The sequence below is a fragment of the Neophocaena asiaeorientalis genome, unplaced genomic scaffold, assembly GCF_003031525.2.
Source record: "Neophocaena asiaeorientalis asiaeorientalis breed wild unplaced genomic scaffold, Neophocaena_asiaeorientalis_V1.1 scaffold182, whole genome shotgun sequence".
In the NCBI taxonomy this organism is placed as follows: domain Eukaryota; kingdom Metazoa; phylum Chordata; class Mammalia; order Artiodactyla; family Phocoenidae; genus Neophocaena; species Neophocaena asiaeorientalis.
Genome location: NW_020174648.1, coordinates 4,228,189 through 4,252,441, shown reverse-complemented (window position 1 = coordinate 4,252,441; position 24,253 = coordinate 4,228,189). Strand labels below are relative to the sequence as shown.

Sequence of the window (24,253 nt, the reverse complement as noted above, 5' to 3'; positions counted from 1 at the left end):
TAAATTCTGAAATGGCGTACATGTGTTATAATAGGCAAGGCAGTCTACATGCAAACTGGACGCCCTGCTATCTACACTTTGCCCTTTTTTGGTTTATGGAATAATCTGGACAAAAATCTGTCTTCAACAAAATAAAGCGTTCCTGTATCAATTCAATTAGTGACTGTTTCCAACTGTCTCTAGCTTTTAAAAATGTATTTTATCCCTTATACTTGCCAACTTCTATCTATATCTCTATGGAGTGCAGGAATTAGAGTGGCTGTACCCAGTTTTCCACAAGTATGACATAAACACTCTCATCTGGAAGGGTAATTTATGGCTGGAGAGTGGAATGGGCAAGGAAGAAATGGGAGATGAGTAGAATCAGCTAATGAGTTGGTAGTGGAGGAAGAGGCCTCTTGGAGGGTGGCTCAAGGGAAATTAGTGGAACTGCTGGGTTGAGAGAGGATAGAAGGATGATGGCCAAGACTGGTAAGTGGCAGACAGAGAAGCCAGGAACACACAGATAGCCCAAGTAAACCATGCCAGGAACAGGGGTATTTGGGGAAAGTGAGGGGGGAGGAAAGAGAGAAAACTGTCAAGTTACCAATTCCTAATTTTAATGGGAACTCTGGAATAGGAACAGAGGGTGTAGATTTTCTTTCTTGGTACCCTGAGCTGTACATAGGCTATCACTGATCCTCTCTGCCCTTATTTCTTTCTCTTATTTTCTATTTGTTTCTTTTTTCCCTTTTCTTTCTTCTCTCTCTCTCTCCTCCCATCCACCCTCCCTCTTCTCCTTCTATCTGACCAATTAGACCACCTCCATGTTGAAGAGTTACTTGATGTCATCATAACTCCAAATCATCAATTTATCAATACAGGAAATTGTAATTATTTTTAATAAAGGAGAAAAGGAAAGGGAATGTGACTAATGTCCAGGGAAAACCAGGCAACAGTTCAAAAAACACTCCAGGAAAGTATCAGAGGGAATATCCCTCTGATCACATTTGACACCACTTCATGAAATTTGGATGATTTATTGGGGATGAGAATTACTTTTCCAAGATATTATAAGTCAATAAGAAAGAATATTTTAAAATCCCCATTCTCTCAAGCATATTTGGTTCTAAAGCAAAATCTTTTTGTGTTTCTTTACTTTTATTCCCCTTTTTGGTTCTGTGCCAAAGAACATAAACACAGTCTCCTTTGGGATCTCTATTTCTTGAGTACTCCTTGCCAGTATATCCTACCATGTGGATTAAACAGATGGCATCAACAGTGTAGTTGGGAGGCAGAGTGAACGGAAGAAGAAGGGTCATGCTCTTCTAGCCTGAGCTTCTGGGTTGAGAGATTTCAGTGTCTGCAGCTTGTCTACCAGAATAGCAAGAAAAAAGCATGAATCTATAAAGGAAATTTCAACTGTGTTGAGAGAGCTGTCTGCACAGTTGAAGCTGTGATAGGATCATTCCTATCTTTGGAGTGGCATTCCCATGGCCACTGTAGGAAGCATCCAGTGAATCCAAGGGGCCACTGGGTTCTGGTTTAGTTGTTCTTTCTTAAAATAGCTCTTCATTGAGTATGATGAGGCTCTGTTTGCCCATAGTAAAGTTTTAAGATTCACTGATGCCAGGAAGATGAAGGTCTTTGACTATATATGAGCTTAAAAAAAGATCAAATGCTTGTTTCCCTTTTTTATGGGCCGTGGGGCATGTGTTTTTAATAGACCTTTAAGTCTGTGAATAAGTTCAAACATAATATTACCTAGTGCTTTGAAGGCCACCAATAGAGATACTTAGTGAGTATCACAAGGTAGTCGGAGTAGGGGTAGAGAGTCTATGGATTAAGGTACTAGAAAGAGAAATATATATAAAATTAACGTTCTTTGCAGTAGCTTATGATATCCTCTCCTACCTATAACTCATCTCTTTTTTTCCTGTTTTACTTTATATTTTCTGGCCACTATTTACCTTTAAAAATATGCCTGAAGCAAGCATATACTGAAATAGAGATTCAATCGGTCTTATCATAATAATGATCATGCAGTGTGATGGAAAGAACCAGGGACTGAGAGTTGAAAGGCCTTCTTCACCGTGGGCTGGGGTGGGGGTGGGGATAACTCTCAGGGCATAGAGTTAAGGGTATTACTGGATTTATCTTGAAGAAATAATCTGGGTGTAGAGTGGAGAATTGAGTATGATGTCAAATACTGACTATCCGTATAAATATTGTGGTGCTAAAATGGTAGGATATTATTTATCTTGGAATAAATATCCTAAATGTGTATTAGTGCATTTTTGAGAGCTTCGTAATACCTGGTCTTGCCCTCTCTGCTCCTCTCCTCTAAAAAGCAGTGCTGGTTGGGAGAGTCAGAGTCTGATTAGGTCTGGTTCTACTGTTCTCTATGGACTGATCCTTTGGTGTGACATTTCCTCCTCTTACGTGCTCTCCAGGGCGTACATGAGTGTGAAGGAGCTGAAAGAGGCACTGCAGCTCAACAGCACTCACTTCCTCAACGTCTACTTTGCCAGCTCAGTGCGGGAAGACCTTGCAGGTGCTGCCACCTGGCCTTGGGACAAGGAAGCCATCAGTCACCTGGGTAAGTAAAGTGAAGACCAACTATAGTAGGAAAAATGAGGAGATTGGAAGGGAATCCATGAAAGTGCATTTGGGGAAAAAACAGAGAGAAAAATAAATTTACTTAATGAATTAGCTTCTTTGGGCTGAGAATAGCTTTTGGGAGAATCTCTCAACATGTTTCAGTGCAGACAGGTAAGATGTATTAGAGCAAACAGTGGCAAAAACTCAGAATGTCCTAGACGGAATCTATAATCTAGACGTTAATAAATTGCTGACATGGAATAAGATCCATTTTATGTCTTGGAGAGCCTCAAGGGGGAAACTAGCAAGAAGGTGGCTAGACTATGAAACCTGGTTTGCAGTAAACACTGAGCCAGAAGATTGCTGGGCTTCTTGCATGGATTGGAATCCTGAGGAGATTCTGGGAAATTAAAACAGGTGGGGAGCTTGTCTGCTTACCTAGGAAAAAGGTGACACCTTAATACTGAGTGGAACTACTGCATGCTTAAGAAAGATAATTCCTTTTATTACAATATCTTATCATTATTATAAAGGAAATATTACTGACCAATCAATAGAATCATTAAATCAGTTTATGTGGATGAAGAGTAATTATTCAATCAATATAATTTGTATATACTTTCAAAGAGTCTTGTATAGGATTCTACCAAAACTTACTTTAAAACTGAATTACCATAATTGAGAGGAAGTTTTCATGTTGGAAAGAGAATGCTTGAAAGAGACCAGAAACCATTTTAAGAGTGATTTAAAAGAGATTATGCAAAATTAATCTTCTTAGTAGTCAAATACAAAGCAGAGAGAAATAAACTGAATAAACATCACATAATACTGTATATGTCAAACCCATGTATGATGGGTCATTGTGAAGTGGAGTCCAGAGTATTGAAATGATAATCAAATAAAATATGAGCAAGTGTCCAAACAATTGGGGAAGGAAGATGATGAGCAGTAGGTTAGCAATAGGTGAAAAAATGTTGTGGCTGTTCAAGAGGAAACCAGAACATAAAAATCCTTGTAGTGAATCAGGTCAACATCCAGAAGGGTTATACATCTCAAGCAAAGGAGGAGACAATGAAAAGTTAAACCTGTGGTGATCCAAACTGAATGCTTTGTTATTATGCTGGATTTCATTGGCTCTATAGTATCTGATACAGTTTTAAGGCTCTGCAGTCCTTTTATCACTAAATTTTGTATTTTCAGTTCTCAGTATATTAGAAGTCAGAAATTTGTGAGATGAGTGGAGCTTTCCAGATGAAAGCTAATGTGAGTCATTCTAGTCTTCAAAGTAGCAACAAGTGGGCTAGAAGGTTATATTCCAATAATTCATTTAGCAGTGAGTTTGAGTATCTTGAATTATCCTCATGAAAAACAATACTAGCAGAGGAGCATGTAACACGGTAAGAAATTACCTCCAAATTTGTTCATACCTGATTCACCAAAGGTTACCTTTTCGGTATATATGACAGCTAGGTTTACCCAGCAGTTGTTTCTATGAATCCTAGGTCTATCATTGAGTACTGAATCTACTTGCTCAAAAAACCTAAAAAAATGATCTTCCTGGCCATTATGGAGACAAATCTTGGCCTCTTGATAAGAATTATTGGACTGGCAGCAGAGCCCTGAATATTTTTCTAACTTTGTTGGCACTAGGCCATTGACAAGATTCATTTAACTATAAAAGTGGGTAAAATAACACCACTCCAAAAATTAACTGTTTGAAGACATCAGCCAAGACAACGAGGATTTGAGGGACCCAATCCCAGGGAGGAGAAAAATGCATTGAAGTGAGTTCTACATATAACTCAGATTTTTTCTCCTTTAGGGAAATTGCCAAAATCTCAGTGAAAGTAATAGAGGCAGAGCAGAGAGAAGCAGCCTAAAGCTTGCTTCTCACTACTGAGGAGACAAAAATTAAAGGTCAGACCTTCTAAGGCAGCCTAAAGCTTGCTTCTCACTACTGAGGAGACAAAAATTAAAGGTCAGACCTTCTAAGGCATCCAGACTTGAGGGACCAAGCTTCCAGAAAGATAGAAATCATGAAAAAAAATGAGCCTGATAGTCTGCTCATTATTTGAAGATTTTTCTAATTACTAAACTATGCATGCTCAGGGCCAGTGGCCATAAAACAAGTATAAAATAACTGCTTACAGATTAAAAAGCCGAACAGTGATTTCAGGAATCTCATAGTGGAGGGGACAAAAAATGAAGTTGAGGTCCTATCAAGGAGGGGCTTTGAGATACCCTATGTGTGAGGGAAAATATAAATAGCCTAGCTTACACAAAGCCTAAAATTCAGCCTGAAACACACTTAAATCCCTGTTTGGAGGAAGGTCATCTGCCTATATTTAACTGCTTAACAAAAGAAAATTAAATATGCTCTGGAGGAGGACAATATCATCAAAAGCCTCTACAAGTTTTTATGCACAGTGGCCAGAAATCAGTAAAAAAAAAAAAAAAAAAAAATTAGCAGTTATGCGAGAGATAAGACCAAATGATGGTAAACTAAACTAAACAAAGAATCACTAAATAAATGCAGACCCACAGATTATCCATATATTGGAGTTACTGAATATTGGCTTAAGATAATTGTGATTAATATGCTCAAAAATAGATAAAAAGGTGAAGAGTGTCTTTAGAAAACTAGAATCTATATTAATGAATCAAATGGAAATTTTAGGACAAAAATACAGTAACTGAAATTAAGAAATTAGTAGATTGGTTTATGAGCAGGAGAAAGGTTTAATGAACTAGAAAACTGTAGAAAACATACATATTGAAGCTCAGAGAGAAAAAGTGATGGAAAAATATAGAAAACAACTTGGGACATTTGAGATCTGATGAAAAATTCCTAACATAAATTGGAGTTCTAGAAGAAGAGGAGAAGGATATTGGGGCAGAAATAATATCAAAGATAGCTGCTGAGAATTTTTCAGGGTGACAAAAAATATTAAACCACAGATTCAAAATGTTTTACAAACCCCAAGAAGGATAAATAGAAAGAAAATCACAACTAGATTCATTAAAACAGAAGTGCTGAAAAACCTCAAAAGTAGCCAGAGAAAGAAGTTACGTTACTTTAAAAGGAGCAACAATAAGATGGACAGGCTGACCTTTCAACAGAAACTATGGAAGTCAGAAGACAATAGATGGATATATTTTTTAAAATGCTAAAAGAGAATTATTGCCAATTTATAATACTATGTTCAACAAAAATCTTTTAAAATGAAGAAAAATTAAACATATTTTCAGATAAAAACTGAGATAATTTAAAACCAGCAGTAAAATAAATACTGAAGAAGAAAGCTATCCAAACAGAAAGAAAATGACTCCAAAAGGAAACAGAGGCATGCAAAAAGAAATGAATCACACTAGAAAGGATAAAAATATTAAAAGTAGTAACAATGTCTTTTTGGCTGAAAATATATGTAGAGTTAAAATATGATGACAATGGCACGAAAGACAAGAAGTAAATAAAATTATATAATTTAAGGCCCCTTCTACACCAGTATCTGGAAAAAATACTGATTTATTAATTTTAGATAGCTTATACACACCTTATATTATATAAGAATTAACTCAAAATAGATCATAGACTTAAATATAAAAAGTAAAACTATATAACTTTCAAAAGAAAACATAAGAGAAAATCTTCAGGGCAAGACTAGGAGAAGAGTGCTTATATATGACACCCAAAGCATAGTCCATAAAAATGAAAACTGATAAATTGGACTTCATCAAAATTAAGACTTTTTCTCTGAGAAACACTCTGTTAAGATGAACAAGGAGGGCTTCCCTGGTGGTGCAGTGGTCGAGAGTCTGCCTGCCGATGCAGGGTACACGGGTTCGTGCCCCGGTCTGGGAGGATCCCACATGCCGCGGAGCGGCTGGGCCCGTGAGCCATGGCCACTGAGCCTGCACGTCCGGAGCCTGTGCTCCGCAACGGGAGAAGCCATAGCAGTGAGAGGCCCGCGTACCGCAAAAAAAAAAAAAAAAAAGATGAACAAGGAAATGGCAGTCTTAGAGAAATTATTTGCAAACCACACATCTCGCAAAGGATTTATATCTAGAATATAGTAAGAACTTTCAAAACAATAGTAAAACAAACAAATATTCCAGTTAGAACACGGACAAAAACACAGACATTTTACCAGAGAGTATACAGGTGGAAAATAAGCACATGAAAAGATATTCAGTATCATTAACCGTAAGGGAAAAGCAAATTAAAGCCACAATGAGGTATCACTATACTTATTAGTAGAGCTAAAAAAAAAGTAGTAACAATACAAAATGCTGATGAGGATGCAGAGAAACTGGATATTGCATATATTGCTGATGGGAAAGTAAAATGGCACAGCCACTCTGGAGAACACTTTAGCAGTTTCTTATAAAATTAAACATACACTTACCATGTGACCCAGCAGTTGGACTGTTGGACATTTATCCCAGAGAAATGAAAACATGACTACTCGAAATCCAGCTTTATTTGTAATAGCTCCAAACTGGAAATGATAAAGTGTTCTTCGGTGCTAACTGCTTAAGCAAACTGTGATACATCTGCACAATAGAATATCACACAGCAATAAAAAGAAACAAAGTATTAATACATGGAACAACTTAGTTGGATGTCAAGGATATTATACGGAGTGAAAAAAAAATCTCACAAGTTGCACGCTTATGATTTAGTGTAGTAGTCTCAAAATTTTATGTGGTATTCTCAAAATTAAAAAAAAAAAAAAACCCAACAGAGATAGAGAACAAATTAGTCATTGCTAGGAGTTAGGAATGGGGTGAGGGGTGGTGGGGAGAGGGGTATGTGTGTGGAGTGACTTAAAGGATAATAGAGGAGAAATCTTAATGGTAGTTACACAAAGGTATACATACATGTGATAAAATTGCATAGAACTACACACAAACACACACTTGCATGTGCACACATACACACACATTCACAAGCTTGCACGTAAAAACTGGTGAAATCTAAATAAGGTCTGTGGCCTCTTTGCATGAGCAGAACACTTCAGATATAGCAGGTGCTCTTTGAATGCTCACTGATTGAAGGGATGACTGAATAAATGAGTGAAGGTATTAAATTTAAATAGTTTCAAGAAATATTTAAATTATCTCATGAGTCACTGGCTCATAATGAATTGCAAAAGAAGCTAGGGATATTTATATTTTATTCTAAAAACTTTTAGGAATAACTAGTTCCCCTACAACATGTTTCTTAATGTGCATTTAAGAAGTAGAAGACTAGCTGAAAATCTGACTCAATATGAAACTTCTCATGTTATTATTTATCTTTTCTTGTTCAGTCATTAACTGTGATTGAACAAAGGAGTCATATTGACCTAAATCGGGTGTAGAGTAGTACAGACAGCTGGCATAACATGATAGAGGAAGACATTTAGGATTTTCTAAACAGAGTCTTTTCAAGACTCAAGATTATCTGTGTCAACATTCAAGACCCTGTATTTTGAGGGTCAGCTGAGTGACCTGGCAGATAAGTACGCTATTTTTAAGGCTGAATCCAGTTTCTGACTACAAATGGCTTAAGTCACTATGAGGAAAGACCAAGGTAATCTGTGGTCCATCAACACCATTTCTGGCCTTCAGCATGATTTTGTACTTTTAATGTTGTGGTAATGCAGGGCAGAATTTTTTGTAAGTAAAGTAAATGGATAAATGAGATCCCCTTGAGCTCAGTTGTTTGAATATCTTTAACCTTAGTATACAGCACTTAAACTGAAAACATATCTTCAAAGGCAGAAGACTTAAATTAGTGGTAAACCAGACCTTTTATAAACCATTAATATCATAATTATTTATTCATTCATTCAAAGAAAAACTGTTGAACCTATTTCATGGCGATATCAGAGATAGAATAATTAAAAGAAGTCCACCGTAAAGGTTTGCACAGCACAACTGGGATACAGACATGCAAATACACACTTATAATACTACACGATGCTGCCACACAGGAGGTCAAGTAGGAACATGATGAGAAAGTGCCTGATTGTGCTGAAAACATCAGGGAAGAAGAGAAGAGTTCCCAGAGGAGCTGAGGCTTGAGGGGAGAGTTGAAAGATGAGCAGGAGTTTGCTTGGCAGACAATGAGAGGGCATTCCATAGTGAAAGAAATGGTAAATGCCAAGGTTTAGACTGTTAAAAACCTAGACTTGCTTAGAAGTGGAATGTCCTTGGAATGGCTAGAGCAGAGCTCTTCAAACTTATTCTTGCTCTCTTGTACCTCCTAAAAGACTTTTGAAAAACTCTGTACCACTTCATCGATTTTAAAAGTAACACCTAAAAATTTAACCATAAGTTTAAATTATAGCAAAGAATATAATTTCTGGCATATTATTTTAAATTATTGACATTTAAAAATACATTTTAAATCTACTCTTCTAAATGTATCTTTGGTAACATAATAATTTGATAATCATTCATTAGAAAAACTCATGGCCATGCACTTTTTTAACATTGAGAAATTATTCATTGCTCCTTTTTTCTCTTTGAATTTGTTTCCATTTCATTGCTCCTATAGAACTTTCTACTAATGTAACATATAAATATACTTTTTTCAAAGTCTTTAGTTAGTCACCTGTTTCTCTGCTAAAAACATATTTTGAATAAAAACATAAACATTTTGTGATATTTTTAATTAAAGTTTTTATTTTGAGATCATTGAATAGTCACATATAGTTGTAAGAAATAGTACAAAGAGATTCCACATATCCTTTACCCATTTTCCTCTGGTGGTAGTACCTTGCAAATCTGTAATACAATATCACAAGCAGTATATTAACATTGATATTGATCATAAGTTATAACATGTTAAAAATTTGTTCTCAATTGAGTTAGCTTTTGAAATGATTCCTTGTCCAAAATTGATCAAAACAATATTTTTAAATGTTGATTAATGACTAGTAAACAAAGTGGAAAATACATATTTAATGAGCCAAGAGTGGCTTTTCTCTCCCAGATTAGTTCTTGTGTCAGTGGATGAAGAGTAATTATTGCTATAATAAGACAGGATTTAGCATCATTTATATTGCTTTTTTTTTCTTTTATAGCTCTAAGTACTGAGAAACTTTGTTCACATAAATAAGTAGATGGGGGAAAAAAGAGTTCTGTTTGATTGAGTGGATGATGATGCCAAGGTAGAAAATATAGAAAAAGCAGGAGCAAAGGGGGAGGCAGTTTGGCTTTGGAGGTGTTGAATTTGGGATCTCTACAAATTTGACCATGAAAGGCACTTCCACAAAAGCAGAAGGAGGAGCAGGATTCAGGCGTGTACCAGACAACAAAGGAGAGAGGGGTTTGAGAAAGTCCCTTGTGGCCCACAAATATGACTGCTTCAGAGTGATGAAGTACGTACAAGAGCTTCTTGGCCAGGTTAGAGAGGACAGTCGGTCACTCTCTGGCACAGAAGTTAGGCACTTCAGAGTGTTCTGAGCCAACCATCTTCCTTAATTGTTCTAGGGAATGTCTGTACTGCCAAGGAACATTCAGAGATCCTGATCAGATCATAAGCAACATGCCTCAATACATGGGACCCAAGAACCTTGTGGGAGGGAACTTGAACCTGGCTCACAATGGGGCTTTAGACACATGGGATCTTCCAAGGAGTCCAGATAATGTGACCCTCGGAGGAAAAAAAATGTCTTCGAGTGATAGAGTGGGCTATGGCTTCTGAAAGATAGGAAGAAATGTATCTTGAGCAAGTCACCTCATCTATAAAATGGGAATAACAAGCATGAGGAAGACTACCTGGCACATAGTAGGGCTTCAATAAATATTAGCTCCATTAGGAGTAGTAGCAGCAGCAGCAATAGAAGTTCCAAATACCATGGCTGCTGTTGCTGGTTGGGCCCTTAGCTTCCCACCTGCTTCATCTCCACCCTAGAGATTATCAGTGCCCTAGAAAGATGTTGGCTTTCTAGGGAAGAAAAAAAAAAGTGTTTTTAGGTGTCCAGTTGCCTGCAATGGTAAAGCAGCTTATAAGAAACAAAGGGAGGCTCCTTATAAGTCACAGAAGGAAAGAATAAGTGATTGTTGGCAGTTTGGGGGAGACGGGTAGTGCCTGATGAGGGTCTGTGGGTGTCATGGGGCCAGATGGACTGGAGAACAGCTACCACAGGGGTGATGCAGATGTGGCAGGCATCTGGCATAAAGCAAAGCAATAGCTGCATGAGGGAGTAAGGGGAAGACAAAAGCAGCAGACATGAGCTCTGAGGGGAGATATCCTTCCCTCACCTAGAACTTTTATAGGGGATCCCCTCACCTGAACAAAGCTTGACTTCCTCCTAACCAAACAGTTGACATTGAGATTAGGGTGTTACATCAGTTGTGACACATTTATGCACAATGCGGGTGAGAAATAGACATTGATTTGGCAAGTGGGAAGTCTCTGTTAATCTCAGCCTAATTGTTTCTGTGGAGTATGGGTGCAGGAGCCAGCGTGGGAGAGGTAGAATAATCCACAGGAGGTAAAAGGAAGCACACTCTGGTGCAACAAATCACTGAATGGTTGGGCTAGAGCAAAGCAATTTTGTTCCTCTCCACTCTGTCCCCTCTTCACTATGCCAGAGTGGAGTGATTCTTCCCCAAGACAAGGAATAAATAAACAGGACATGTAAACTGGAGCACACCATGTCCATATGAGAACTTAGAGCATCATTAATGAGACAGGCTACAGGACATGAACAGGATGAGGACTGTTCCTTGGAATTACTCACTGGCTGCTACTGTAGATTATTTGTCTGATGATAATATTCAGCAAATGGGGTAATTTTACATGCCTTGGGGTTTCAAACATAGTGAACACTCTTGGATATTGAAACTTTGGAAAAAATTATCCTAGGGTATGAACTAAATGCCCTGAAATTGGGGTGTCCCAAAGATAAGTTTATACATTTATAAGTAGGTGGAATAAATAATCACCTTTGTGTGTGATGCCTTGAAAGATCTCCTTTCTTAAAATATGTCCTAGTAATCATTGAATCTTTAGTGCCCGGAACAGTACCTGACACTGAATAGATGCTCAATAAATGCTGAATTGATAAATCAATTGTAGAAAATATCTTTCCCATTTGTACTCTGTAGTATGAGGTTGTGGGTGTTTGAAGCACCACCGTCATCCAGAAACAAGGAAAGGAGTACATCATAAGTCTCCAAGGCCTCAGTGATAACATCTTCAGTTTTCGTTAATCAAATGACTTTTCTCCCATGGTATGGGAGGCGTTAGAAAGCCGGAGTGAGGGAGGCATCCATGTGATACTGGGAGTATCTAATGAGGAGGAAGCGCCACGTGGCCTTGGCTTCAGAGTGGTCCATCCTGAACGCCAGTTCTTCTTCTCCAGATTACAGGTTCTTCTTCCGTAGCTTGAGCAGGGCTAGTGGTGTTCACCTGTCCCCGATGCCAGGCCTAGGGCGGGGCTCCACCCCTGTCCCGCCCCCAACCCTGTGGGAGGCTGGGCCGCATTGCAGTTCTGAGTCCCCGGGGGCCACAGCCGAGGAGAGTGAGGTGGCTGAGCCCTGGATAGCTGAGGAGATATTGAAAGAACAATGGCAATAGAAAATCAATACAACATGAAAACAGGAATCTGCTTCCTGAATGGATTGGAAAGTCAGGGACTAGTAGAAGGCTAGCAGACCACACAAAAACACTCCTCCATTCTTTGTTGCTGTGGCTGACAGGGTCTTGGTGCTCCAGCCAGGTTTCAGGCCTGAGCCTCTGAGGTGGGAGTGCTGAGTTCAGGACATTGAACCACCAGAGACCTCCCAGCCCCATGTCTCCCAGAGATCTCCATCTCAAGGCTAAAACCCAGCTCCACTCAACGACCAGCAAGCTCCAGTGCTGTATACTCCATGCCAAATAACTAGCAAGACAGGACTACAACCCCACCCATTAGCAGAGAGGCTGCCTAAAATCATATTAAGTTCACAGACACCCCAAAACACGCCACTGGATGTAGTTCGGCACCAGAAAGACAAGATCCAGCCTCATCCACCAGAACACAGGCACGAGTCCTCTCCACCAGGAAGCCTACACAACCCACTGAACCAACCTTACCCACTGCGGGCAGACACCAAGAACAATGGGAACTACAAACCTGCAGCCTGAGTAAAGGAGACCCCAAAGGCAGTAAGTTAAGCAAAATGAGAAAATAGAGAAATACACAGCAGATGAAGGATCAAAGTAAAAACCCACCAGACCAAACAAATGAAGAGGAAATAGGCAGTTTACCTGAAAAAGAATTCAGAGTAATGATAGTAAAGATGATCCAAAATCTTGGAAATGTAATGGAGAAAATAAAAGAAACATTTAAGAAGGACCTGGAAGAACTAAAGAGCAAACAAACAATGATGAACAACACAATAAATGAAATTAAAAGTTCACTAGAAGGAATCAATAGCATAATAACTGAGGCAGAAGAACGGATAATTGACCTGAAAGATAAAATAGTGGAAATAACTACCACAGAGCAGAATAAAGAGAAAAAGAATGAAAAGAATTGAGGACAGTCTCAGAGACTTCTGGGACAATGTTAAACGAACCAACATTCGAATTATAAGGGTCCCAGAATAAGAGAAAAAGAAAGGGACTGAGAAAATATTTGAAGAGATTATAGTTGAAAACTTCCTTAATATGGGAAAGGAAATAGTCAATCAAGTCCAGAAAACACAGAGAGTCCCATACAGGATTAATTCAAGGAGAAACACGGCAAGACACATATTAATCAAACTATCAAAAATTAAATACAAAGAAAAAATATTAAAAGCAGCAAGGGAAAGCAACAAATAGCATACAAGGGAATCCCCATAAGGTTAACAGCTGATCTTTCAGCAGAAAATCTGCAAGCCAGACGGGAATGGTAGGACATATTTAAATGATGAAAGGGAAAAACCTACAACAAAGATTACTCTACTCAGCAAGCAACTCATTCAGATTCGACAGAGAAATTAAAACCTTTACAGACAAGCAAAAGCTAAGAGAATTCAGTACCACCAAACCAGCTTTACAACAAATGCTAAAGGAACTTCTCTATGCAGGAAACACAAGAGAAGGAAAAGACCTACAATAACAAGCCCAAAACAGTTAAGAAAATGGTAATAGGAACATACATAAAGGATAACTACCTTAAATGTAAATGGATTAAATGCTCCAACCAAAAGACGTAGACTGGCTGAATGGATACAAAAGCACAACCTGTAAATATGCTGTCTACAAGAGACCCACTTCAGACCTAGGGACACATACAGACTGAAAGTGAGGGGATGGAAAAAGATATTCCATGCAAATGGAAATCAAAAGAAAGATGGAGTGCCAATTCTAACATCAAAAAATAGACTTTAAAGACTATTCCAATAGAGAAAGAAGGACACTACATAATGATCAATCTTGGATTGATCAAGGGATCAATCCAAGAAGAAGATATAATGATTATAAATATTCATGCACCCAACATAGGAGCACTCAATACATAAGGCAAATGCTAACAGCCATAAAAGGGGAAATCGACAGTAAAACAATCATAGTGGGGGACTTTAACACTCCACTTTCATCAATGGACAGATCATCCAAAATGAAAATAAACAAGGAAACACAAGCTTTAAATGACACATTAAACAAGATGGACTTAATTGATATTTCTAGGACATTCCATCCAAAAACAACAGAATACGCTTTCTTCTCAAGTGCTTATGGAACATTCTCCAGGATAGATCATATCTAGGGTCACAAATCAAGCCTTGGTAAATTTAAGAAAATTGAAATCATATCAAGTATCTTTTCCGACCACAACTCTATGAGACTAGATATCGATTACAGAAAAAATCTGTAAAAAATACAAATACATGGAGGCTAAGCAACACACTACTAAATAACAAAGAGATCACTGAAGAAATCAAAGAGGAAATCAAAAAATACCTAGAAACAAATGACAATGAAAAAACGACAACGCAAAACCTATGCGATGCAGCAAAAGCATTTCTAAGAGGGGAGTTTAGAGCAATACAGTCCTACCTCAAGAAACAAGAAAAATCTCCGATAAACAACCTAACCTTACAGCCAAAGCAATTAGAAAAAGAAGAACAAAAAGAACCACACATATTGCAGAAGAAAAGAAATCATGAAGATCAGATCAGAAATAAATGAAAAAGAAATGAAGGAAACAATAGCAAAGATCAATAAAACTAAAAGTTGGCTCTTTGAGAAGATAAACAAAATTGATAAACCATTAGCCAGACTCATCAAGAAAAAAAAAGGGAGAAGACTCAAAAAATCAATAGAATTAGAAAAGATAAAGGAGAAGTAACAGCTGACCCTGCAGAAATACAAAGAATCATGAGGGATTACTACAAGCAATTATATGCCAATAAAATGGACAACCTGGAAGAAATAGGCAAATTCTTAGAAAAGCACAACCTTCTGAGACTGAAGCAGTAAGAAGTAGAAAATATGAACAGACCGATCACAAGCACGTAAATTGAGACAGTGATTAAAAATCTTCCAACAAACAAAAGCCCAGGACCAGATATATTGACAGGTGAATTCTATCAAACATTTAGAGAAGAGCTGACACCTATCCTTCTCACACTCTTCCAAACTATAGCAGAGGGAGGACCATTCGCAAACTCATTCTATGAGGCCACCATCAACCTGATACCAAAACCAGACAAAGATGTCACAAAGAAAGAAAACTACAGGCCAATATCACTGATGAACATAGATGCAAAAATCCTCAACAAAATACTAGCAAACAGAATCCAACAACACATTAAAAGGATCATACACCATGATCAAATGCAGTTTATCCCAGGAATGCAAGGACTCTTCAATATACGCAAATCAATCAATGTGATAAACCATATTAACAAATTGAAGGGTAAAACCATATGATCACCTCAATAGATGCAGAAAAAGCTTTTGACAAAATTCAACACCCATTTATGATAAAATGCCTCCAGAAAGTAGGCATAGAGGGAACTTACCTCAACATAATAAAGGCCATTTATGACAATCCCACAGCCAACATCATTCTCAATGGTGAAAAACTGAAACCATTTCCACTAAGATTAGGAACAAGACAAGGTGGCCCTCTCTCACCACTATTATTCAACACAGTTTTGGAAGCTTTAGCCACAGCAATCAGAGAAGAAAAAGAAATAACATGAATCCAAATCGGAAAAGAAGAAATACAACTGTCACTGTTTGCAGATGACACAATACTATACATAGAGGATCCTAAAGATGCTACCAGAAAACTACTAGAGCTAATCAATGCATTGGGGAAAGTTGCAGGATACAAAATTAATGCACAGAAATGTCTTGCATTCATATACACTAATGATGAAAAATCTGAAAGAGAAATTAAGGAAACACTCCCATTTACCATTGCAACAAAAAGAATAAAATACCTAGGAATAAACCTAACTAAGGAGACAAAATACCTGTATGCAGAAAACTATAAGACACTGATGCAAGAAAGTAAAGATTATACAAACAGATGGAGAGATATACCGTGTTCTTGGATTGGAAGAATCAACATTGTGAAAATGACTATAATACCCAAAGCAATCTACAGATTCAGCTCAATCCCTTTCAATCTACCAATGGCATTTTTCATAGAACAAGAACAAAAAATTTAACAATTTGTATGGAAACACATAAGACCCCGAATAGCCAAAGCAATCTTGAGAAAGAAAAACACAGCTGGAGGAATCAGTCTCTCTGACGTCAGACTACCCTACAAAGCTACAGTAATCAAGACAGTATGGTACTGGCACAAAAACAGAAATACAGATCAATGGAACAGGACAGAAAGCCCAGAGATAAATCCAAGAACATATGCTCACCTTATCTTTGATAAAGGAGGCAAGAATATACAATGGAGAAAAGACAGCCTCTTCAATAAGTGGTGCTGGGAAAACTGGACAGCTACATGTAAAAGAATGAAATTAGAACACTCCCTAATACCATACACAAAAATAAACTCAAATTGGATTAAAGACCTAAATGTAAGGCCAGAGACTATAAAACTCTTAGAGGAAAATATATGCAGAACACTCTATGATTTAAATCACAGCAAGATCCTTTTAGGCCCACCTCCTAGAGAAATGGAAATAAAAACAAAAATCAACAAATGGGACCTAATGAAACTTAAAAGCTTTTGCACAGCAAAGGAAACCATAAACAAGATGAAAAGACATCCCTCAGAATGGGATAAAATATTTGCCCAAAAATGGGCAGAAGACCTAAGTAGACATTTCTCCAAAGAAGATATACAGATTGCCAACAAACACATGAAAGGATGCTCAACATTACTAACCATTAGAGAAATGCAAATCAAAACTACAATGAGGTATCACCTCACACCAGTCAGAATGACCATCATCAAAAAATCTACAAACTATAAATGCTGGAGAGGGTGTGGAGAAAAGGGAACCCTCTTGCACTGTTGGTGGGAATGTAAATTGATATAGCCACTATGGAGAACAGTATGGAGGTTCCTTAAAAAGCTAAATATAGAACTACCATATGACCCAGCAATCCCACTACTGGGCATATACCCAGAGAAAACCATAATTCAAATAGAGTCATGTTCCACAATGTTCATTGCAGCTCTATTTACAATTGCCAGAACATGGAAGCAACCTAAGTGTCCACTGACAGATGAATGGATAAAGAAGGTGTGGTACATATATACAATGGAATTTTACCCAGCCATAAAAAGAAACGAAATTGAGTTATTTGTAGTGAGGTGGATGGACCTTGAGTCTGTCATACAGAGTGAAGTAAGTCAGAAAGAGAAAAACAAATACCGTATGCTAACACATATATATGGAATCTAAGAAAAAAGAAAAAGAAAAAGGTTCTGAAGAACCTAGGGGCAGGACAGGAATAAAGATGCAGATGCAGAGAATGGACTTGAGGACACGAGCAGGGGGAAGTGTAAGCTGGGATGAAGTGAGAGAGTGGCATGGACATATATACTCTACCAAATGTGAAATATATAGCTTGTGGGAAGCAGCCGCATAGCACAGGGAGATCAGCTCCGTGTTTTGTGACCACCTAGAGGGGTGAGATAGGGAGGGTGGGAGGGAGACACAAGAGGGAGGAGATATGGGAATATATGTATACGTATAGCTGGTTCACTTTGTTATACAGCAGAAACTAGCACAGCAATGTAAAGCAATTATACTCCAATAAAGATGTTAAAAAAAAAAAAAAGCAAGACTGGAGTGCTTGCCAGTTGTGGGTAGGAGTGGCTGAAAGAGTTTAAAAGGAGATAAAAAATGACATCAGACTTTGCAAAATCTTTACCCTCTACACATTCTTCTCTTTGTTCAGTCTTGTCCAGAACTAGGACTTCTTTCTAATGAGACCACAGGCTGTAAAACTAAGAAGCCAATATAAGATTTGGAGATGAATGGTTCCTGGGCTGGTTCTGTTAAAAGTTTGCTTCATTTTCTAAGCACTTGTGATTTTTTTTAACCTTTTCCATTTCTTTCTTTCCCTTTGTCTGTCAGCCCACCTCTGCCACTTTCTTCCCTTGCCCTGCTCCAAAGTGCTCCTTCCTTGGACCCCCACACATTTTGATAGCTTTGTCACTTCCTTGCAGCGTGTGACTGGGGGAGTGTGTCTCAGCCAGTAACTGGAAGTAATTATGGAGGCACCTGCAGACCAGCTCTGAACCTCCTTGTTTTATGGGCATATAACATTCAGCCCTAAAAGTTTTACAGAACTCTTTTAAAGTCATTTCAACTCATGTCCTTTCCTCAAGCTGCCTGAGTTTCCTTTTTGTTTTGTTTTGTTTTTAATAGAAGTGACTTTGGGATTCATTCTCTTTGCCACGTGCTACTCTGGCGGTCTTGTGCTTAAGCTGGGAAAAGCCAGTTGGAACTTGGATACAGCATCACTTTGGGAGCTTGGCTGTCTGCTACTGAGATTTAATCTTTTAATCAGCAACTTTTCTCTTTTCTTCCCCTGCACCATCCTCTGGACCACACAACAACCCTGTCTTAGTGTTTTAGTTTGTCTCTTATAATCAAGGCTGAAAGTTCTCCTAAGAAGGTATTTGTGCTCCCCGCCAGTCCATTAAGCAACAGCTGTACCACACATGGCCACCAGTTGCTAAATCCAGAAAGCCCCATTCATATTATGTTCTATGTACAAGTAAGTGGTACTGGCATGTAGTGAGTTCACGTTCCAGTACAACATTCAGGTATGCAAGAAATGTAACTTTTATTTATTCTTCTATAATGAACTTTATACTTATTTTGAGCCCCGCTGTTGCTGGGTAGTAGAGATTTATTCTTAGTCAATTGAGTTTCTTTTGCCTGGGTCTGTATCTAACTGTAGAGCTGACTTATAAATGCCAAGGCCATAGATGGAAGGATCCATTTTGTCCTTAGTCATCAGGTGATTCTGGTAACCTAAGATGACCCTTGTTCCTATCACAGGGTCCTTCACCTTCAGGAATTCTCTGGAAGGCTCTCTATCACCCTGCCCTCTTAGCCTCACTGGTCAGCATTATTCTTTAGAACTAGGCTCCTTACTCAGGAATCTATCACTGGAATGAGGAAAAAAACCCCTGTTGTCAGATCACATGCACCTATTTTGAATCTTTATCCCTTTACTGGGATCTCAAAAGGTGGATTACAATCCATTTAATCTGGACCAACCACCATCTATACATTCCCATTATTTCCTTTTTATCTCTTTTCCTCCAGCTTAGGAGAATCTTTTCTAGGCTAAAATGTGGTGGTAGTGTTGGTAATGTCAGGCAAGGATTACTTTCCTCCATTTATCCATCATGCTGGCTAAACCATGGAGTCCTCTCAGGGAATGGTATAGGTTTTGGAAATCTCACATCCAGAAAAGGACTTCTTTCCTTGTTTTTCACTCTGTAATGTAAGGTAATGAATGAATGCAGGTAATGAACATATGCAAGAGAGTCTGGCAGTAGGGTAAGGGGGAGGGAGGCAAGGAACCACTTGGGTGAAATGTTAGTATTTCCAAAATGTTGCCCCTCAATTCACACTGTTACTTCAAAATTTCTCCTGAGTAGGTGCTCTTGGTCTGGTGGTCAGTCCCTAGGAAGCCTTGTAGGACAGGCGTTGGGGAGGTGAATGAGAGTAGAGAGAGTCTAATAGTGTCTCAGAGTGAAGACTGAAAGTCCAAGGTATGGTTGAAACATATATTGACATGTCTTTCTACTTCCTGTTTCAAAATGGCAGGTGAGAGCAGAGAACACAAAGGAAGGAATTCTATTGTAGGAAAGGGAATCCCATCCCTCCCATCCTATCACCACATTTATCCCTCAGTTATGTTTTAATTTTACCCTTCCAGATGAGAAAAGACAAAAATGAACAGTGTTTTTTGTTTTGTTTTGTTTTTTGCGGTACGCGGGCCTCTCACTGCCGTGGCCTCTCCCGTTGCGGAGCACAGGCTCCGGACGCGCAGGCTCAGCGACCATGGCTCACGGGCGCAGCCGCTCCGCGGCATGTGGGATCTTCCCAGACCGGGGCATGAACCTGTGTCCCCCTGCATCGGCAGGCGGACTCTCAACCACTGCGCCACCAGGGAAGCCCTGAACAGTGGTTTTGAGTGTAGGAAATGATAATTATACTCTCTAAAACTAGAGAAGTAGGAAGGAAAAGGTCATTGACACTACATAAAAAGGGGTCCTTGAACCTACCAGCAAGGTCTATGAAGAATTAAGCCTACTGTCCCAATCCCTTAAGATTTCCTTTCCTCTCACAGTCACTAATTTCAGGCCACTGCAAATAACTTTTGAATGCCAGTATGCTGTCTATGGAGAGAATGGGCACTTGTCTATTTGCAACTCTATCCAATTCATTTCTGTCTTCTGGGTGTCCCTGGGTCTTAAGATCAGAATAACATGGAAATAAAGTATGAGCAGCTTAGAGGCAAATCAGAGCTCCTTATGTGAGGGTATTTGTCTACCTTGCCTGATGACGTCTGATATCACTCTGTGAGGTCTGCCCAGTTTGTGGTCAGACCCTAGCTTTCATTTTCTTGGTGAATGAAGATGGTGAGGTGGGAGCCAGTGAGGGGTGGGAGCAAATGAGTGTGTGTGACCAGGCTGCATTAGGTAATTATAATAACATTGACAAATAGTCTAATACACATTTTGAATTACATTGTTCTGAAAAATAAGCTAAATGCTTATTTATCTGCATCACTGTCAATACTTCCATTTTTATAACAACGCTTTGAGGCAGGAGCTCTTGTTATTTCCATTGAACAGATCGGGAAATAGCCTTAGCACTTTTAAAGAATGTCGCCCTAAATAAATATCAGTACATTTCCAGTGAGAGTCCACAGCCAAAGAAGGAGGCCTGGTCACTCCAAAGGCCACTTAGTGTGAGAGAGGCTTCTGTACAATGGTGTAAGGACCCACTTGTAACCTCTCGGAGTGTGACCCATGTTGTCGGTAACGAAAATGGAGGAAAGTGTGGGGCATAAGTACCCACTTCAGAAGATGATGCTGGTTTGCTTGAATATTAAAAATAGTCCTGGAAGGTAGGATTTTGTACTACCTTTTCCTGATTTCTATTAAGTTCCTCCTGGAAAAGAATTGCTCATTCCCCTGTGAGGGTAGGTTGAACCCAAGGGACAGAGAGGACAGGAAGGAGTTGCCACTCTTGGGACTTGGTTTTTACTTATTATATATCATGTCTTCTTCCTTCTTTTTTTAAAATTGAAATATGATTTACAATGTTGTGTTAATTTCAGGTGTACAGCAAAGTGATATATATATATGTGTATACTTTTTCAGATTCTTTTCCATTATAGGTTATTACAAGATACTGAATATAGTCCCCTGTGCTATACAGTAGGTCCCTATTGTTTACCTATTTTATATATAGTAGTGTGTATACATTAAGCCCATACTCCTAATTTATCCCTCCCCCACCTTTACCCTTTGGTAACCATAAGTTTGTTTTCTATATCTGTGAGTCTATTTCTGTTTTGTAAATAAGTTCATTTGTATAATTTTCTTAGATTCCACATGTAAGTGATATCATATGATACTTGTCTTTCTCTGTCTGACTTACTTCACTTAGTATGATAATCTCTAGGTTCATCCATGTTGCTGTAGATGGTATTATGTCATTCTTTTTTATGGCTGAGCAATATTCCATTGTGCATATGTACCACATCTTCTTTATCCATTCATCTGTCAGTGGACATTTAGGGTGCTTCCATGTTTTGGCTATTGTTAAGAGTGCTGCTATGAACATTGGAGTGCATATATCTTTTCGAATTAGAGTTTTTATCTTTTTCTGGATACATGCCCAGGAGAGAGATTGCAGGGTCATATGGTAGCTCTATTTTTAGCTTTTTAAGGAACCTCCATACTGTTCTCCATAGTGGCTGTACCAATTTACATTTCCACCAACAGTGCAAGAGTGTTCCCTTTTCTCCACACCCTCTTCTTTTTCCTTCTTAATGAAAAGTTTTCACCTTCCTCTTCTTAAATTTTGACCAACATTCCTCTTTAGATTTTGAGTCTTATGCGTCACTCAGACTTTGGCATGAGCGTGTGGGATGTGTGTGTGTTATTTTCATCAAAATGTGAAAGAACTTTTATAAAGTAAACCATGAAATAAGTTAGTGTCTTTCTTCCCCATATGGGTGTATCAGTGTGTGTGTCTCTGAGTGATTAAAACCCACTCCCCTAATAACTTAACCAGTTTGTTTTAGCTGCAATAAAGAGGGATTGAGAACAGTGTGGACGCCCATGCTCAGGAGAGAGGAAGGAGAGTACACACTTGCGGGAAGGGCGTGAGGATGAACAGGCAGTGAGTGGATCACTTGACCATCTGTAACAGATAGAGAGTAGATGTCTGCGGCTGTTCATTCCCAGCCCTTCCCCTTCTCAGGCTACTGAGAGATGGGAGTCTGGGAACACAACGCACTAAGCCGAGGTGGTGACGGTCCATAACACAAATTTCTGCACGTGGTTTTTATGAGTGTCTCACTCAGTCCTGCATGCTAGCTCTCAGAGGCACAGGAAGAGAATAGGAAGGACTCTTAGCCATAAGCCTGTGTAGTCCCCTCACTTTACAGAAGAGACCCTGGGAAAGGTTAAAGAGCAGGGCCAGTGTCACACAGCTAGTCAGGGTCAGGACCACATTTCAAAGTCCTTAAGTTCTAGTCTATAACCTTGGGGTCTACTGGACAGAATTACTGTAAGAGGTCCAGGGTCTTGGCCTTTTTCCTTAACATAGGTTGGCGTACACAGCACTTAACTCCTGAATGAGAGTATGCACCATTCTAATTATATAGTCACTAAGCTCATTACTAGGTGTTCCATACAGATGATTTGGGGCTAGAAGTATCATCTCCCTGGAATCCAAAGTATAACTGTCAGTAGATATGTTCAAAGGCTTATGCCTTGCGTTAAAATTTAAGTGCCATGTGGTTAAATCTATATTCTCCTGCTTTGGGGATGTGTGTTAAGGGTGCTGTGGTTGAGAACTCTGGCCAATTGTCCTTGGTATGGAAGAGATTTGCTGGCAGGGCTGAGGATTTGCATGTTTATGCTTTTTCCTCCTCTTATAAGCAACCAGGTTTATTGAAAGGAGACTGTGAATATTTTTAGATTTGGAAAAATCTCATTTGGACTTGAGGCAGAGACTTCTAGAGGTTGATAAGAAGCCTACTATTATCATGACCACGCTCATATCCACTTTGAGTGCCCTAAGGCCACACTCCCAGCCTATGTCTTTGACACATGCTACTTTTGCTAGCCCTTCTTCTGGAACCTTATTTCTGTTCAGCTCTAGTTCCTTTCTCTGCTGCTGGAGGAGATCCCAAGAGAACTTATCTTGGACTTACCATAGGATGAGTAGGTATTTGACATTTGCTCAGGGGCAAAAATATGGATAGAAAATAACTATTGATTGGGAAGCTTTTTGGTCTTTGGTAGTATTTCATGCATTGCGCCCCGAGTAATTCAGTATTCCAGATGTCAAAAAGTATTCTACCCCAAACAGGTTCTGTGTTCAAATAAATTTGGGGCACAAAGGATTAAACAAAATTGCTGCAGGACTTTTCAGAACCTTTAACAAAACAGTTCTCAGGTACAATGTGAATCTTCCAGAGAACGTATGGCATGCTACCTTTCTTTCTTCAAGCATATTTAACCACTGATACTGCTTTTTTTTTGCAAAGTACCACCCAGGACCAGAGTTTATGAACACAATTTGGGAAAAACTACTCAGCGTAGATACTCAAAACTTATAGGCAAGTTGTAGCCTTTCAAAGTTTGATTCTGGCAAATTGGTATAGGCAATTTGGAGAGAACAAAAACGTGTTCTGTTAGAATCCTCATTGATGTGAAGGTCGATATTGCTGTTGGAGAACTGAGAGCATAATGGTGTATAACTTTGATGATAATTATTACTGAAACTGGATATGTAACCATGAAGTGGAAGGCATCTTGAAAGATGGAAATATTTCATTTCACTAGGTTTATTCAAATACCGGACACCCTGGATGTTTTTGAAATAGATCTGTTTTCAAACTAATTTTTACCTAATAGGTTGATATAATAATGATGCACAAATGTATAAAATTATACAGAATATATTTTTATAAATGGAAAAAATAATGTTGAATGTTTACTGGAAGTAA

General features: G+C 38.7%; 1 protein-coding gene across 2 annotated transcripts in view; it reads left to right on the top strand.

The window, feature by feature from the left end:
- PAPPA2 (pappalysin 2) overlaps positions 1-24,253 on the top strand; it is a 281,009-nt gene that overhangs the window by 89,696 nt on the left and 167,060 nt on the right. For both annotated transcript variants that reach the window (XM_024758833.1, XM_024758834.1), the window contains exon 3: positions 2,433-2,578. In XM_024758833.1, the coding sequence (XP_024614601.1) occupies positions 2,433-2,578 (146 nt within the window). The remainder of the gene's footprint in view (positions 1-2,432; positions 2,579-24,253) is intronic.